Source organism: Setaria italica, chromosome IX (genome assembly GCF_000263155.2).
Source record: "Setaria italica strain Yugu1 chromosome IX, Setaria_italica_v2.0, whole genome shotgun sequence".
NCBI lineage: Eukaryota > Viridiplantae > Streptophyta > Magnoliopsida > Poales > Poaceae > Setaria > Setaria italica.
This window is the reverse complement of record NC_028458.1, coordinates 46734175-46751601: the sequence shown is the minus strand read 5'-3', so window position 1 is coordinate 46751601 and position 17427 is coordinate 46734175. Positions and strand designations below refer to the sequence as shown.

At 45.4% G+C, this 17427-nt stretch overlaps 3 protein-coding genes and 1 pseudogene across 7 annotated transcripts; 3 read left to right on the top strand and 1 right to left on the bottom strand.

Moving 5' to 3' along the window:
* The first annotated feature begins 870 nt into the window (after positions 1 to 870).
* LOC101777438 (serine/arginine-rich splicing factor SR34A) lies at positions 871 to 5254 on the top strand. Of its 4 annotated transcripts, XR_002675939.1 has the most exons (16): positions 871 to 1029; positions 1199 to 1302; positions 1598 to 1663; positions 1773 to 1847; positions 1929 to 2037; positions 2118 to 2164; positions 2249 to 2306; positions 3061 to 3110; positions 3291 to 3347; positions 3434 to 3519; positions 3591 to 3686; positions 4149 to 4260; positions 4345 to 4493; positions 4686 to 4719; positions 4793 to 4870; positions 4954 to 5254. XR_002675939.1 is itself a non-coding variant. In XM_004984367.4 (14 exons), exons 2-14 carry the CDS (start codon positions 1216 to 1218, stop codon positions 4966 to 4968), a joined length of 858 nt encoding a protein of 285 aa, XP_004984424.2. In that variant the 5' UTR covers positions 871 to 1029; positions 1199 to 1215; the 3' UTR covers positions 4969 to 5254. The 4 variants fall into 4 exon arrangements, 1 of the variants encoding a protein (XP_004984424.2); XR_002675938.1 differs by having other exon boundaries at positions 4345 to 4719; XR_002675940.1 differs by adding an exon at positions 3986 to 4028 and having other exon boundaries at positions 4149 to 4719.
* A 1448-nt stretch (positions 5255 to 6702) lies between these two features.
* On the top strand, positions 6703 to 12953 carry LOC101776748 (protein LAZ1 homolog 1). Of its 2 annotated transcripts, none has more exons than XM_004984366.2 (9): positions 6703 to 6958; positions 8227 to 8640; positions 8792 to 8848; positions 9630 to 9738; positions 10525 to 10715; positions 10803 to 10891; positions 11087 to 11342; positions 11966 to 12208; positions 12295 to 12953. In XM_004984366.2, exons 2-9 carry the CDS (start codon positions 8425 to 8427, stop codon positions 12583 to 12585), a joined length of 1452 nt encoding a protein of 483 aa, XP_004984423.1. In that variant the 5' UTR covers positions 6703 to 6958; positions 8227 to 8424; the 3' UTR covers positions 12586 to 12953. The 2 variants fall into 2 exon arrangements, with proteins under 2 accessions (XP_004984423.1, XP_004984422.1); XM_004984365.3 differs by having other exon boundaries at positions 6703 to 6962.
* A 462-nt stretch (positions 12954 to 13415) lies between these two features.
* Positions 13416 to 15169, bottom strand: LOC101776348 (annotated as a pseudogene).
* Positions 15170 to 15828: 659 nt separating this feature from the next.
* LOC101775942 (protein STRICTOSIDINE SYNTHASE-LIKE 10) lies at positions 15829 to 16866 on the top strand. The gene has a single exon (XM_004984364.1). The coding sequence runs from the start codon at positions 15829 to 15831 to the stop codon at positions 16864 to 16866; it is 1038 nt and encodes a 345-aa protein (XP_004984421.1).
* Positions 16867 to 17427: the final 561 nt, after the last annotated feature.

Sequence of the window (17427 nt, the reverse complement as noted above, 5' to 3'; positions counted from 1 at the left end):
AGGATTATGATAATCTAGGGGTATAAATTATATAATCTGGATTATAATTACAATGTTTGTTGTCCATCTGAGATTATATATATAAATAATTTAGGGGATATAAGAAATAGCTGAGAGGACCAAGATTTTTCGCTAGGAAGGAGATGGAAAGCTGATCCACAGGACGGCCCTATTATATAGCCAGCGACTGGAGGCGACAACCAAACTGTTATCAACATCAACAAGCATGCAAATGGAGACATGATCTCAAGAGAAAATAAAAAGGAGTGACGTATATGCACGCGCGAGGAGATTGCTTGAGCCCATAAAAGTGACTTTTGAAGCTTGCACACATATGATGCCATGATGGGTGGCAATTGGCAAGAATCTTAGAAGTGGTGCGGCCGTTGCGTGTAAGGAGTCTTGGCCAATTCATCGTGCAAGAAGCCACCGATGATGTTGATTTGATGAAGAGACCATCCTTTAGGCACATCAACAGAGAGCAGGACAGCGGCTGACTTGACCACCGGGCTAAAGGCACGGAGGAAATGCGAACGGGTAGTCAAACTAGAGTATATTTATAGCAAATATTAAAATATAAAGAGAGAAGTAATCTATTTATCCCGTGACCAAGTTCTTGTTTTACCTATATATCAACCAAATGCATCATGCCTTCAGTTGAATTTCATCGACTTTCGTTGATTGGATGATGAAATTGAAGTGATGATCGTATTCTTTATAAAAAAAAGTGATGATCGTCATCCCGCCCACCAAACGGGAGCCCAAATACAAACGGGCCCAGCAGCGGCAAGAGACACGAACGGGCTCGCCACAGCTGGCCCACAGCGTAGAGAAATCGGACCGAACCTGACGCGGTCCGGCCGTCTCTTACTTTGGGGCCGGGTCTCGGTCTCCTTTCGAGTGGTCATAAACCCTCGCGGCCTCGCCTCCCGTCTCTTCTTTCTCATCCCCACACCACATCTCTCGAGCTCGCGGCCGCGGCAGCCAAACCCTAGCCTCGACCCGCCCTTCCGGCCACCGCGCGTTCAGGTAAAAATCTCCTCTTCTCCTTGTCCCTTGGGTGATTCATGCCCCACGCCCCACCGTCTCGCACGTTTTGTTTCGATTTTCGAACCTTCTCTCGGGGGGCTGTGGTCGGATTGGGGAGATGCGGATGCGGCGGAGCTGGTTTGCTGATTGATGCTTGCCTTGCTGGTAGGTTGCAGCGGGGGGAAGATGAGCAGGCGCTGGAGCCGCACGATCTACGTCGGGAACCTTCCCGGCGACATCCGGGAGCGGGAGGTGGAGGATCTCTTCTACAAGGTGAGGCATATTTTAATAATTTAATTCCTTATTTTGGTTTATTAATCTTAAGAAAGAGAGAAATGTTGCTACCATGTTAGGCTGTGCCCGGATACCATGTGCTTGCTAGATTCAGTATCACGATGTTGTAGATGACTGATTGTTTGGAAATACTTGTACTATTGGGGTTCACCTAGTTGTTCTCTACTTCACTATGGAACCTCAAGCTAAGACATGTGACTGTAGTTGTCATGCTTTTGCAAGGTAGCATTTACGTTTACGCTAATGTCTAATATTATAAATCTTGTGAATGCAGTATGGGAGAATTGTTGACATTGACTTGAAGGTCCCCCCGAGGCCACCTGGTTATGCTTTTGTTGAGGTAAGATACACCTGAATGTGTTAAATAACATGGTTATCAGATGACCGTGGTGTTGGTTGATGATTTGAGTCACAAACAGAAAATATAAGATTATTTAATAATCATGTAGTTTGAAGATCCTCGTGATGCTGAGGATGCAATTGCTGGGCGGGATGGATACAATTTTGATGGACACCGCCTAAGAGTAAGCTAATCAGTGCTTTGATAAGCTAACTACTTCCGTTCTGTTCAATTTGTTGATTGAACTCCATACTACTGTGTACAGGTGGAACCTGCTCATGGTGGTAGAGGTAATGCTTCCTCACATGATCGTGGTTCAGGTGGCTTTGGTGGTGGGGCACGCCGTGGTGTGTCAAGGCACTCGGAGTATCGTGGTATGGTTTGGATTTGTGTTGAAAATCAATGCTTACTTTTCTTTTATATCTGCAACCTTAACTTGAATCATTGCAAACAGTTCTTGTCACTGGACTGCCTTCTTCTGCATCATGGCAGGATCTGAAGGTTTGTGGCAAACACTTTCCCCCTCAAGTTTTTTGCATAAGACTCTATTCTTTCATCTCATTGACACTAAATATTTCTTTCCAGGATCATATGCGGAAGGCTGGAGATGTTTGTTTCTCTGAAGTTTACCGTGAAGGCGGTGGTAAGTTGTATTTTGGTTAAAGCTGCTGTATTGCGATTTTGAATCTGAAATGTTCATTAATCATTAGACATCTTTAGAAGCGCAGGCCTGAAAAATATATTTATGGTGCTATTTTTTTAAAAAAACAAAGCAGGGTTTGGTCTTTGGTGCCATTGCCATGAAAAAACTAACCGCGCATCCATATGCATGGCATAGGCTATAGGAAGCAACATTTGATACCTGTTCATTTCCTTTTCTGTTATTGTTATCATTGTCCAGAACAAAAAAACCCTAGCCTTTGATATTTTAAAATTTTGATTGATATAATATTAATTACTTAGTTGTTTAAAAAATTTAGCAACAGTTCAAATAACAGGCAAGTACTGGCACAATTTAAACATAGCACAACATGAACAAAATCAAGTATAATGGGATGACAACTAGCTTGCTTCCATTATTGGAGTAATGCACCTTTCATAACTAATCCTTATGGCTCAAGCAGATTGAGAATTGACTTCCTGATTCGAAGGATATTTGCCTTTGAAATCTGCAATTAGACTTATCTTAGTTGGGGTTATTGACCCCTTGAGCTCCTGTTACAAATTCTTGACTTGCTGTGCTAGGACACATAAATTCTGCATGGCATAATGCTAATATCTCTTATCATCTGTTGTGAAGTTTTTTTTCATCACTTTATTGAGAGGTCATCCTTCCTTTCTCTGAGGAATATGGTTTTTGCGGCAAGTTCTTCACATGTATTTCTATTTTGTTACAGGCACCGTAGGAATTGTGGACTACACAAACTATGATGACATGAAATATGCGGTAAGTCCATATGGCATTGTCTGGTCATTTCATTCTACAACTTTTTCATGCTCTCTTCTGTTTTGACCTTCTGCAATACCTGAACTGGGACTGTTTCTCTATCTGTCACTGTTAGTTCTATCCCTTCTGTTTAGCCCTAGAACCGTGTTTTTAATCCTCTTGTTTGACAACCATTTGCAGATAAAGAAGCTGGATGATACTGAATTCAGGAACGCCTTTGGGCGAGCTTATATAAGGGTAGGCATTGTTGCCTGTTACTAGCGTATGGTCTTGAGGACGATTTCTGTAGTTCTGTTATTGACCATGCACCTTACTCCTCACAGGTGAAGGAATATGATGGCAAACGTGGTCGCTCCGACTCACGTAGCCGAAGCCCAAGTCGTAGCTACAGCAGAAGCAGGAGCCCGAGGTATGCTGCCGTATCATGATGTCCCTGGGTAACTTTGTCTGTAACTACCTAATATTGAATATGTTCTGCAGCAAATCACCCAGGGCTCGCCGCTCAGCATCTAGATCCCGGTCTAGGTCTGTTTCTTCCCGTTCAAGGTCTCCATCAAAAGGCCGTTCTCCGTCAAGGTAACATACACCAATCCAGCTTTTGAGCTTTGAAACCTGCTATGTTCCGCAAAAAACAACAGATAGACAATATGATAAATGCATTAGTATGCCTACTTTTGTATCATCCTAACTTGTTGGCATTGTTGCAAAGATTGTTGCTATTTTATTTGAAAACACTGGTTAACAAGCTTTATTAAAATAATAGCTTTGTTCTATAGATCTTTAATGTCCTGAATGGAGTCCTGTTGACTTACATAGGAGATTTCATCTGGTACCTAAAATTTGTTAATGAACACTGTAACATTCTTCCATGTCAGCACCCTGGTGCCATCAATTAAGTGAACACAGCTACATTCCCAGGCATGTATACAATGATGGTGGCTTGCTGTACAGTCTGATTGCTTGGGATTCCTTCTCAAGTGCTCAGTTTCTCTAATGAACTATATGAACTGCTTAGTCTGTTCTGTTTTGTTTTTGAAGACTCAATTGTCTCGCCGTTTTATCTGGGATTGTGTGGCGATCTGGGGATTGCGCATTAGGATATTGAGGATGGGATTTTCGCAATTTGCTACAATTCAGTTGGTTTTATAAGGTATGGTTGTTAATTGAGAGCTTCTATGGAAAGCTAAAATCGTCCCGTTGATTTACCTAATGTACTGTAACTGATTACCATCAGAGCTTGGGCATAGCGCATTGTTTGGAATACTGGACATAGGAGCGTTAAGGATTGATGATCTGGATTACGGTGGTACAGTGACTAGGAATGTACTTGGAGTTCAATGCTTGGGGAATGAGTTTCTTCCTACCTCGGGCACACTTCAGATGGTTGCTGTAGTTCATACGCACTGTTGGCATTATGATACCGCAACTTTACATTATTGCATGGAACTGAATGCTTCTATTTTTCGATGAGCATTTATTGCTTTCGTTCGGCTGGGCGAGGCGTCATGGCTTTTGGAATCAAGTTGTTAAAGCTGCATTTCGGATATTGAATTCAGTTTCTGGAACCTTTTGCAGATCACCAGCAAGATCCAAATCTCCTAATGCTTCTGTAAGTTTCCTTCTTCAATTGAAATAATTTTGTTATTCTTTTGCTTAGTTTATCTGCTAAAATGGCTATGCAGCCGGCGAATGGTGAAGCAGCAGCAAGCCCCAAGAAGCAGAGCCCAAGCAGAAGCCCATCAGGCTCCCGCTCCCCTGATGTAAAATGATTTTGCTTCTCTTATTTGCTGTACTGTCAATAACAAGCACAGCTATCTGACAGTGTTTCAATCAAAACTTGCAGGCGAAGCCTGAGTAGAACTGCCACACCGTCGAGGCATTGCAGATGGAGTCCAGAGCTCGTCTTGTCTGGACACTTGATGTCCTCCATGTTGTTCCAGTACCATCACTGTCTTAGCAACTGTGCAACGAGATTGGATATTAACTCTCAGTTTGTATCGATGGACCCCCGACTTTCCACTGTTATGTTGTCTAGCCCGCGGAAGGGCTCATTTACTTCGACTATTAGTGACTTTTGAATGCTATGTGGATTTGGACTATGTTGACTGAATCATGTTATGGACCTCATACATGTTTTTTGCTTCGGTTTCCTGGTTTGCTTAGATAGCATCGCCCCGGATGATGCACAATTTGCTTGTGAACCTCTTGTGATGATTAGTGTAGTTGAACACCGATGAAGCGTTGTCCTGATCTTCATTTGATATTCCATTTGTCTTAAATTGTAGGTTTAGCTTTTCTAGCATATGTTTTGTTATGTAATCTACATGTAGATGCATAGCAAAAGATATAGCAAAATATCTACATAGCAAAAGATATAGCAAAATAATATGTATCTAGAAAAGTTGAAATGACCTACAATTTAGGACGAAATGACCTACAATTTAGGACGGATCGAATGGAGTATTGATTTGTAGTGCGTACTCTCCTGCTATTGCTAGCGGCGGATGGTACCATCCTAGAGCAAAACGATGAGTTCGGACGGTTGGCTGTATTTGGACGGTATGTTGGTATAGTATAATAATTGACTCCCCGCTCTGGTCGCAACCTACTATGGGAATTTTCTGCTGTATATACTCCCTGTTCTGGTCAACCTTGATCAGACTAGTGTAGCCAGGTTAACCATCCGAATTGAAGCCATTTCAGTCCCTCCACAGGACGATGGCAGTTGCGAATTCGCGATTTTAGCGAGAAACGAAGCCCGAATTCGTAAGGGATTTAACATATAGCCGGGGCTGGGGCCTTTCATCAGCTATTCAGCATCCGTCACCACCAGCTCCGTCGCAGCTTCGGGCCAAACGCAAAGCGCTAGCGACAGCCGACAAATGACGATTCCACGGCGGCAGGCCGGCAAGCGATGACGAATGGCGGCGAATGACGCCGGTAGCTTGAGCAGCAGCGTCGTAGCGAACGACGCCAGTAATATTGAGTGGTAGTTGACTAGTTGTGGCCTCGTGTGTGAACTGGTGGTTGAGAACAGTGGTTGGAACTTGCGGTAGATTGCAGCTGCTCGTACTTTTATTCTGCCTGGTTGGGGTTGAGAACAAAATCAGATAACTGAAATCGGCTATATGTTAAATCCCTTACGAATTCGGGGGTATATATGACATGGCTAAACTTTGTTAAACGTTTTGGCTTGTATTGTTTGTAAAAGAACCTTTTGTCTCGTAAATTCATATATGTTTGTAAGTTACAAATATTTACTACTTATAAAATCACACGAATCATACTTGCATACCTAAATCCAACATCAGAAAAACCTAGAGCTTACCACTCCAACGAAGCACGTTAGCCTATTCGAGAGTAATCTTTTTTTGCCTTAAAAAGCAACTATTTATTCATTTATCATATTGTTTTAGAGTCATTACCTATCTATTTATTTTACCCCATATTAGCATTAATTAAGTGAATTTGCTTCGGACAAGACAAGGAACCAACTCGTGCAACCATCAGGATAGAGTCCCCGGGCCCAGTTGCCAAGCCCATCGGGGCCCACCCCGCACTGTTCTCCTCCTCGGGCTCTCAAAGCCGAGCCCCGCACCGCACGCCATCGTCGTCGTCGTCGTCACACACAACAAGAGCGAAGAAGCGGCAGCCTGCCTATTCCCGTCTTCCGCCGGCCCGTTCCGCCGAACACGCCTCCAGGTCTCCTTCCGCCCGAGCACGCCACCTCGGATCCCCCTCCCCGCTCACGTGCGCGGGCGACACCGCGCCCTCCTCCACCGGCCACTCCTCTCCTCCCCCCACCTGTCCACCGAACGGCGGCGTCGAGTGGGGATCCCTCGGGACTGGTTGGTGAGCCCCTGACTCGCTCGGATCGTTCTAATTTGCCCCGATTTCCCTCTCCTTCGCTCGGCCGCGAGCAGTCGGCTCCGATTCTTCCGTCGCGGAGGGTTGCTCCAATGTCTCCAGTTAGTTGTGGGGTGCTGCGGTGCTAGCCTGACCCGTCGACGGTTAGATTCGGTTCTTACCTCTGCGCGCAGGATCGGTCTCAGTATTCGAGTTCACGGATTAGGGTGCCATTACCCCCAAACTAAAAATTGGGGGTTTAACTGAACCCCATGCCCCACGCCAATGCTGGCCCTACCAGTTCGCTGTTGATTTCCATGGTATTCTATAATTGGCAATGTAGTATTTCCTATTCTGTTGAGGAGGCCGTAGTTCAGAAGTCTGCCATTACCTTGTTTGAATTGGAGGGAGTGCTAAGATCTCTTACCTTTTTTAGAACAGTTGATAGAAATTCAATTCCTACTATGCATTTTCATGTTCATGTAGAACCAGCCTGGAAAACACAGGCAGAGCAGTGGCTGTAGTTGTTTGCTGTGTTCATATGGTTGCTTTTCTGTGCAGATGTCTGCGACACCCTTATTCATTGTAGGGTCTGATTGCTTTTTACTCTTGTAACTGGAACATGAGAACCTTAAACAATCAGTAATATGCTTTTGCGAATGTTCCTGTTGCGTTGCTTATCTACAGTAGAAACACTGCATCATTGGTCATTTGTTGATCACCATCTCGTAGTACAGGAATGCAGAATTTTTCAGCTCGTTTTCCGTAGACATTTATCCAGGAACATTGTTAAGTTCTATCAACCAGAAGGAATTATTGGTTAGTTCACATCATTAAAACATCCAATAATATTTAGTTGGCCTATTGTTACCTTTACCGAACAAACAGACTTTGATACTGAAAAGAGCGTACTCTTATGCTTCATTCTTACATTTCTTTTGTTGGAGAATAGAGCTGTACAGCTACCATCCTCTGGAAAACTCATAATCCTTGGAGAAATTATGTTAAGATATTGGGGAATACAGTGGAGTTATCAGAGAAATATAGGCTTCTAGTGGTGTCTAATGCATTTTCAACATTTATGTTGGCCATGTATGTTTTAAATCCTATTGGAGGGACTATGTCGAATGGAAGGATTTTTCAATATTGTATGCTGTTGCTTACCAAAGATTTTGCAGTGGCTTGAATGCAAATGGCAAAAGCATTCTAATATGTTGCATTCTTTGTTGTTATGCTTTAGAAATTTAAAGATTTTACCTTTTCTTTATAGGGAAGAATCAGCATGCTCTACAGAGAAGTGTTGCAGAAGACTAAAAGGAGTTTGGGAAGATTGCAGAATTACCAAAAAAAGATTTGCCCTTCAGCTTCTGAGTCCTTCAATCCTCTAGTCCGTTGAAGAACAAAGCCAGGAGTTCTGACTAAAGACGACAATCACAACACATTAGCCCTCATTACCTCTTCCAACAGCATGGCACTGAAAAATGTGATCCGTTTCATTTTGGTGCTGACCCATGTGAGCAGTTGTTTGGCTCGATCAGGGAACATGTTCTCTCCTGGCTTTGTTTCTGCGTCGAAGTCATTACCAGGCTGGCCAATTTTGAGTGCAGGAACATCTGTAACTGTTGCTCTTGTTCTGTCGTTGTTTCTAACCTTTGAGCATCTGTGTGCATACCATCAACCTGAGGTGCTGTTCTTTCATACCCTGGTTTGATTTATTTTATACTAATAATTTATATGGGTCTGAGTAGCATTTATTCTAGAGTTTTCACTATTTTGTGCTGTTTTTTTCAGCCATTTCACTTTCTGATTCAGTTAATTACTTTTGGATATTGCAGGAGCAAAAATTCATGATTGGCCTTATTCTGATGGTTCCAGTATATGCTGTTCAATCAGTAAGTAGGCACAGCTGATTTTGTTTTCTACCCAGTGTTTCTGCAAGTCACCTTTGTGCTTCCTAAATTTTTTTACTCTTCATGTAATAGTTGTGATACTTGGAGTGAGAATCTGAATGCCGCGAATATATATTGCAGTGGTACAAAATAAGTTACAATCTCTGTCGATTGTCCTTTGTGTATTTTTTCTACACATAGGCCTTTCTCTGTTCTCAACTGATCGGTAGTCATAACATTACGTCATAATACATCCCTTTTCAGTTTTGGAACACTATAACTTCCTGGATAATCTTTAAGATGAAAGCACACGAACTTTTACATACATTTTCAACCATCTGCGATTCAATCTTTGAAATATGCCCTCTTTGATACACTTTATAAGGCTTTATTCCTTTCTTGCACCTTATTTTGGCTTTGACCAACCTGAACATATGGTACTCATGTGTTCAAGAATTGCATAATGCATTAGTGCAAACTATGAAATATTGTTGCTAATGTTTTACCAACTTGAACTTTGGACCGCATATGGTCGCTAATAAGCAACTTTGGCTATGGGCTTTCATAGTAATATGTTGGCACAAACTATTAAAATATTGTATTTCCCATCAATTTCTTTATATATAAGTTATCAAAGTTGTGGAACCTTGACTGCTCAAATTCTCAACATCATGTATTTCTGAGTGGAGGTAGTAAATTCTGAAAACCTTGATTTAGTTTCTTCTTTGTTGATGTAATTCATTATTTACTGGTGTAAACGTGTAACACTTTTTATTTTTTGCAGTTCTTCTCATTACTGAATTCGAATGTTGCATTCATCTGTGAACTGATGCGGGACTGTTACGAGGCATTTGCCATGTATTGCTTCGAGAGATATTTGATAGCATGCTTAGGTGAGTATTTGAATCTCGGTTAGAAAGTGGAAATCATCTTCAGCTAACCAATAGTTGGAAATCATCTTCAGCTAACCAATAGTTGGAAATCATGCATACTGAAAACTGATAGTTCTATTCTCAGCAGAATAATAAAAGAGGAATTTGGCAGATATGATTATCATTTTTCCTGTCGTCTGATTGTGTTAAGTAGCCTTGTGGGTAGAAGGTAATGCCACTGAGCTGCAGCTTGTGTGGTGCGTTGTAGTGTACCCATAGGCAGATCTTAATGTGGATCAAGGGTGACTGTGGCCACTACAGAAATTTCTTTAGGAGATACTATATCTGAGTTTGGCCCCCCTAAATCCTTTTTCAAGCCCCTCCACTTTGCTGTGAGGCTTGTTATGTCCTGCTGCAACCTTCTAGTGCATACTTTGCTTAGTGTTTTTCTAGAAAAAAAAACTACTTGCTTAGTGTTATGTCACAGTTTGTTAATATATCTGATCACAGAAAAAAATATAATTGAACTGAATATTTGTGAAACGCAAAAGGAATGGTATTATTTTATGCTCTTCAAATGTTAGAATTACAGAAATAAAAAAATGATCATAGGGAGGTCAGAAAAGTTGGTGAAACTGAAACACCAAAAGCCTTGTTTTAGTTTGGTCGTGCATGGGCCTGCTTAATTTGGATGGAAGTTATTTTGGTTCTAATTTCGTTTTTTAGCCTATGGAGCTTTCTTTCAGTTTCCTTTATTTCTTTATATATACAATGTTTATCTGACCCAAAGTTTTTTTGTCATTTAAGGTGGGGAGGAAAGTACCATTAGGTTTATGGAGGGTCGGCTTCAAATCAGTGAGAGCTCGCCTCTGCTAGATGATGATTATGATTATGATTATGGCATTGTGAAGCATCCTTTCCCATTGAACTGCTTCATGAGAAATTGGTACCTTGGTCCCGACTTCTACCATGCTGTGAAGATTGGTATTGTTCAATATGTATGTATGCATGATCGGCGACCTTTGTCTACTTTGCTCATTCCTATTTCATCTGTTCTGATCGATTATGTGGGTTCTTAATTCTAGATGATCCTTAAGCCTATTTGTGCTGTCTTGGCAATATTCATGGAGCTTCTAGGAATCTATGGAGAAGGAAAGTTTGCATGGAAATATGGGTATGGATCAATTACATAGTTTTTATGCTAGTGCTCTTTTGAATTCTTTATTATGGAATTTTCCATAACATTACTGATCCTTGTATGTTTCATCAATACCTAATCTACATCATGCTTAAAATTATCAAAACTCTGTACCCAATGACCTTTATTTCCAGTTCTGCATTCTCATGAATTTTATTGATTCATTTGCAGGTATCCATATTTGGCTGTTGTACTAAATTTCAGCCAGACATGGGCGTTATATTGCCTTATACAGTTCTATACTGCTACCAAGGAGAAGCTGGAACCTATTAAACCTCTGTCTAAGTTTCTTACTTTCAAATCTATTGTATTCTTGACCTGGTGGCAAGGTGTTGCTGTTGCATTTCTTTTCTCAACTGGGCTTTTTAAAGGACATTTGGCACAAAGATTGCAAACACGTATCCAGGATTACATTATATGCCTTGAGGTGTGTTTTATCTGCCATTTTTATCCACTGTCAGGGTTTTGATTATGCCCATTTTCGGTTGGTTCACTTATCCATATGATACAAAAGTTTGTTTTACCTTTCCGGTCATTTCATTCTTTGTTCTATTAGGAAGTTATATCTATCTAGTAGTCAACTATATCAATTTGGCATGCTTACATTTGTTTGTGTAATTTATTTAATTTCTCTGTATTCTAGCACTAATTATTACCTTGAATTTTGTGATATCATAATATTTTGTTACTCTATACGTATTAGGCTGCAAAATCCCGGTATTGTATTTACTGTTCTGCTGTTAAAATTTTGATGCATATCTTCATATCAACGAATCTTTCCTGTAAATTTAATTTCCACAACTTTCCTTTATGCTGTACGCGCTCATTATTGAATGAATGGACGGACAGTTTCATGTCTCAGTATTGTTGGAATATGCGCTGTGCCTGTCATGATAGTGCAACTTTTTTATTTTTGGGGGCGCATGTGTACATTGACTTCTGTTCGTAATATTGTTACCCTTGTTGCTCATATCCTGGTCATTCCTTTCATATGTTAAGAAATGTTGTGTTGAAGTCCATACCCATAACACACTTTCTCTTGAATGACAGATGGGGGTTGCAGCTGTGGTTCATTTGAAAGTATTTCCAGCTAAACCTTACAGACGTGGGGAAAGAAGTGTTTGCAATGTTGCTGTCATGTCTGATTATGCCTCTCTGGGAGCTCCAGATCCTGAAGAAGTCGGAGGAGGGATTGACAGCTTAACAGTATTGCAAACTCCTCCTGGTACCAAAGACAGGCGGTTGAGTTTTCCTCAGAGCGTTCGTGATGTTGTGTTGGGGAGCGGCGAAATCGTATGCTCCTGATACTCAAGTTGCTTTTGCCTGACATTCTATCCATCATAACTGTCAACTAATTTGTTTATGGTGCAATTTTTCAGATGGTTGATGACGTAAAATATACAGTTTCCCATGTTGTGGAGCCTATGGAGCGGAGATTTACCAAGATTAACAAGACAATTCATCAAATTTCTGAAAACGTCAAGCAGCTCGAGAAGCAAAAGAGGAAAGCAAAGGATGACAGTCATATTCCCCTAGAACCATGGTCAGAGGAATTTTCAGAAGCTCATGATCATGTTGTGGGTGGTAGTGTTAGTGATAGCGGATTAGCTAAGACAAGGTACAATAGACCCCGGAGGTCATTTGAGTCCAGATTGCGCAGATGGTTCTAGCAGGCAGTCAGTGTTGGTGGGTTAATTGATTTTGATTTTGACCAACGGAGGGGGTTAACCTTTAACCCCAGTGGGTTATACGTCATAGGACAGCAAGGAAAAAATAACAACAAATCTGACCACTAGTAGTTAGCAGGAGGTTGCTTCAGACTTTCAGTTACCGCCCCTAGCTACTTCCTCTTGTTTATAGCTGACCCTGGCTCTTCCCGTTTCAGGAGGCAGTAGTTACATGAGTCTTTGATGTGTGAGCGTCCTTGTTTAGAACTTACCTGAAGTGCAGGCAAATACTGATGTAACCGGACCCTTCGCCCCCAGAGTTTGTTGGAATAAATATGCATTCAGGGGAGAGATTTGTATGATACTTTAAATCGTCACGAGTTTGTTGGAATAAGTACTTTTCCCACAAGTTGTCGTCTTTGCCGAACATGTGAACACGAGTTCTGTGCCTTCTTTTTTCAGAAGTCCAATGGATCCAGGATGTTAGAGTTGCTTCAGTTATCTTGAAAATTAACTACAAATTGAGGTTATTGCCTGATATTTGCAAGTTGGTATCGATGGCATGTAATTACGTGCTGATATCATTTCTAGAGCGGCCATTTCTTTTATTTTATCGAACTTCTGAATTCCTCTACAGTCATCCTTTACAATATCATCAAATGTTTTGTTTGGCTATGTACTAAAACTGAAGAACAGTGTGGAGCACGTCATCTCATTAGCAGCTTTACGGGTATAGAACCAAACTAAAATGTCTACATAAGTAGATTTTAGTAGGAAAAATCTGTCATGAGATACGTAGACAGTTCCTTTACTTACTTAATTATATGGACATATTTTGAAAGTTCAGTTCAAAACAGGCTGCACGTTGCGTGTTTGTTTCGTCGAACACAGACATCTATCCATCTATCTAAAAAACCAAAGCACATCAGCAAACATGAGAGCTTTTTCCGACATTGATGATTTCAGTTCCTTGGTATGATCCGAGCCCGGAGCGAGTGCTTCATGACGACGGTGAAATCCAGCCTCTCCGTCATGTCGACGGCCTCCCCCTGCGCTAGTGGCAGCCACTCCAGTTCCCTCACAAGGCTCCCCACGAAGAACTCCACCTGCAGCATCCCCAGCGTGTACCCCGGGCACATCCGTCGCCCGGCACCGAAAGGCATCATCTTGATCTCCTTGCTCCCTGTGATGTCCACGTCGCACCCCTCGCCGCCGTCCAAGAACCGCTCCGGCCGGAACTCCAGCGGCGCCGTCCACACCGTCTCATCGCGACCGAACCCGCCGTGCATGACGTTCACCTCGGCGCCCTTGGGCACCGCGTATCCGGCGATCTCCGCGTCGCTCTGCACGCCGTGCGGGAGAAGGAAGTGCGCCGGCGGGTGCAGGCGAAGGCCCTCCAGCACCACGGCCTTCAGGTACCGCGCCTGTTCAAGGTCGCCGTCGTTGAGCTCCGGTCGTGCACCTTGGCTTGGACATCGGGGTGGTTGACCAGCTCCGCCATGATCCACTCCAGCAGCGTCAGCGTCGTGTCCGTGCCGGCGTTCAGGAACTCGGAGCAGAGGCTGACCACCTCGGCGTCCGTGAGCGGGCGGTTGCCTTCGTCGGCCACGCGCAGCGCGAGGACGGAGTCCGCGTAGCACGGCGGGTCGTCGCCGCGCCTGGCTTGGATGAGCGGGAGAAAGATCTCGTCCTGCCTGCGACGCACAGCGACGTACGACTCCCACCGTCTGCGGAAGAGCTTCTTGGTGACCGCCGGGAAGAAGGAGAAGATGGGAAAGCTGGTGATGGAGCGGAGGATTTGCATCTGGATGTCCTGGACCTCGTCGAGCACCTCCTCCCCGAGCCTGGCGCCGAGGCTCATGTACACGAGCATCTAGAACAGGGCGCGCCGGAACGCCGGCCTCACCTGGACGGCGCTCGAGCTGTCGCCGCCGCGCGCGCGGAGGAGCTCGGCCACGAGCACGTCCAGCGCTGCCCGCCTCGCCGGCGCGTAGAGGCTGACGCGGGCGGGGTGCAGCGCCTCAGCGGCGAGGTTGCGGCGGACGAGGCGCCAGTAGGGCCCGTAGGGCGAGGTGCTGATGTCGCGCTCCCCGGCGGTGAAGAGGCGTCCCGGATCGAAGAGGGGCGGGCGGTCGGCGAAGGTGGCGCCGTCCTGTACCAGGACGCGGTGCGCTAGCCGGCGGTCGGCGACGAAGACCAGCGTGCGGAAGAGGCGGATGGAGATGACGGGGCCGTGGCGCGCGTGCAGCTCCCGGAGGAGCGAGCCAAGGTCAAAGATCGATCGCCGGAGCACCAAGAACTTGGTGAGGAAGACCAGCGTCGGTGGCCCGGGAGGGAGCTTCCCCTTGCATGCTCGCGTTGGGTTCTTGCGGCCATGGGCGTGGTGAAGCAAGAAGAGGAGCGAGGCAACAAGTGAGAGCAGGGTGCAGAGGAGGAGCAGAGGCGAGGTGGACCAGGCGATGGATTGCTCCATGGCTGCAGCTGCTGTTCGTGCGCTCTGAATCTTTGATTCTCTGGGTACGCAGTTAAATACATTTACTTCACGTTAGGTCTAAAAACTAAACTATGATCAAACCATTTTTTAATGTTGAGCCGCTTGGATGTTCAAAGTTGCGTTCTATTTCTATCGTCGTGAGTTTTATACATCCACCAATCCTTCCGTGGTGACTTTCAGTAAATCGGATTAGATAGCATTGTACTAGCTGTCACTGACGCTATCGCGGAATGCCGGAATGGGCTTGGAGGTGAAAGTCTCTCTTGCTTGGTGATAAAGCATCGTTCTACATCTATCCAAGAACATATATATAAAGAGTAAAAAACTTCGGAATCAGTCGAGCATGGGCAAAGAGGCATAAACTAGTGGCGATGCTATACGCTTATACATCAATCTCCCTAAAATTCATGGTGTCTTCATCTGACAGTCTACTGAATGTGCTCTCATCTTTCTCCATTTCAGTGCTGCTGTTTTCTCTGCAGCCCAATCTCCTCTCGCGCGTTCCTTGTCTTCTTTGTCTGGCGAAGTTCACTACCGCTAGAACCCCGGGCGAGTCGGACCCGAGCTGGAGTCGGACACAGCCACACAGGAAAGAGAAGAGCTCGAGTCCTCAACACCGACGGCGACGCTCGGCCGCGTCCGAGTCTGACGCACCGCCGCACGCCCTGGACTATAAAGTGCGCGTGCGCGACCGGATTGCCGTCCCATCGAACCAAAGCTGCTCAGCTCCATCGACGAAGAACGCGATCAAGATGGCGCGCACCAACGTGGGGGCGTCGCTTCTGCTCGCCGTCGCCCTCGCACTCCTGCTCCCGTCGTCGATCTACGCTGCCCAGCCGATCAAGACCACGCCCACGCTCTGGAGCTTCCACCTCCCGCTTCCCAACGGCGTCAGCGGCGCGGAGAGCCTCGCTTTCGACCGCCGGGGCCAGGGCCCCTACGCCGGCGTCTCCGACGGCCGCGTCCTCAAGTGGGGCGGCAGCGCCCTCGGCTGGACAACGTTCGCGCACAGCCCCAACTACCGGAAGATCCCGCTGTGCACAGCGTCCGTCGTGCCGTCGGAGGAGACGGAGAGCATGTGCGGCCGCCCGCTGGGGCTCCAGTTCTACACTAAGACTGGCGACCTCTACATTGCCGACGCGTACCACGGGCTGATGAAGGTCGGTCCCGATGGCGGCGAGGCGGAGGTGCTGGCCACCCAGGCCGACGACGGCGTGCCGTTCCACTTCGTGAATGGGCTGGGCGTCGACCAGGCCACCGGCGACGTCTACTTCACCGACAGCAGCACCACCTACCAGCGCCGGTTCAACACGGAAATCATGATGAACGCCGACGCGACGGGGCGGCTGCTCAAGTACGACGTGCGGGCGAAGAAAGCGACCGTACTCAGGGCTGGCCTGCCGTACCCGAACGGCGTGGCGGTGAGCAGCGACAGGACGCACGTGGTGGTGGCGCACACAGTGCCGTGTCAGGCGTTCAGGTACTGGCTCAAGGGCCCCAAGACCGGGCAGTACGAGCTCATGGCGGACCTGCCGGGGTACCCGGACAACGTGAGGCGCGACACCAAGGGAGGCTACTGGGTGGCGCTCAACCAGGAGAAGGCGCGCCTCGACGCCACGGCATCGGCGGCGGCTCCCGTGAAGCACCTCGTGGGCGTCCGACTCGGGTCGGACGGTGTGGAGGTGGAGGAGCTCACGGCGGCAAAGGGCGTCACGCTCAGCGACGTCGCCGAGAAGGACGGCCAGCTGTGGCTGGGGTCTGTGGAGCTCGACTACGTCGGACTAATTTAGGGCTCATTTGGTATGGCTCGGGGGTTTTGCCTTTGCAACTGTAGCAGACAGAGCCGAAGTCATGGGAAGCCACATTTTTAGGCTTCACCTCCTTCTCAGTTTATTTTGAGGCCTTGATATCTATTCTGATTGCATGCTACAGTAACACACGGTGCTAAATAGTGCGTGTTACTGTAGCGCGAAGCCGAATTCCCTTTGACCTGAGCCGTGCCAAAGGAGGTCTTATTAGTAGTGAGGAACATAAGATAGCTATGCATTAGTTGTAGCGTTGTCATTAGCGTATGGATTGTTAGATAAAAGTAGATTCAATTAGGAAATAGTTCTTAGAGCACCTGCATCGATGCTATATTTAGATGTACAAATTTGTTCATCGTTTTTAAACATTAATTTTATTCGTAGTCTAGGTGGTAGCATATTGAGCAGTTTTCAGGTTTCAGCAATTTTACTTTGTCATATGTCCATGGTTGATATCCCTCCATTGTAATTTTGCACAATCTCTTGTTTGTCATTGTCAGGAACACATATAGACCTCGTGCTCCATCGAGACATCTTAAGCAAAAA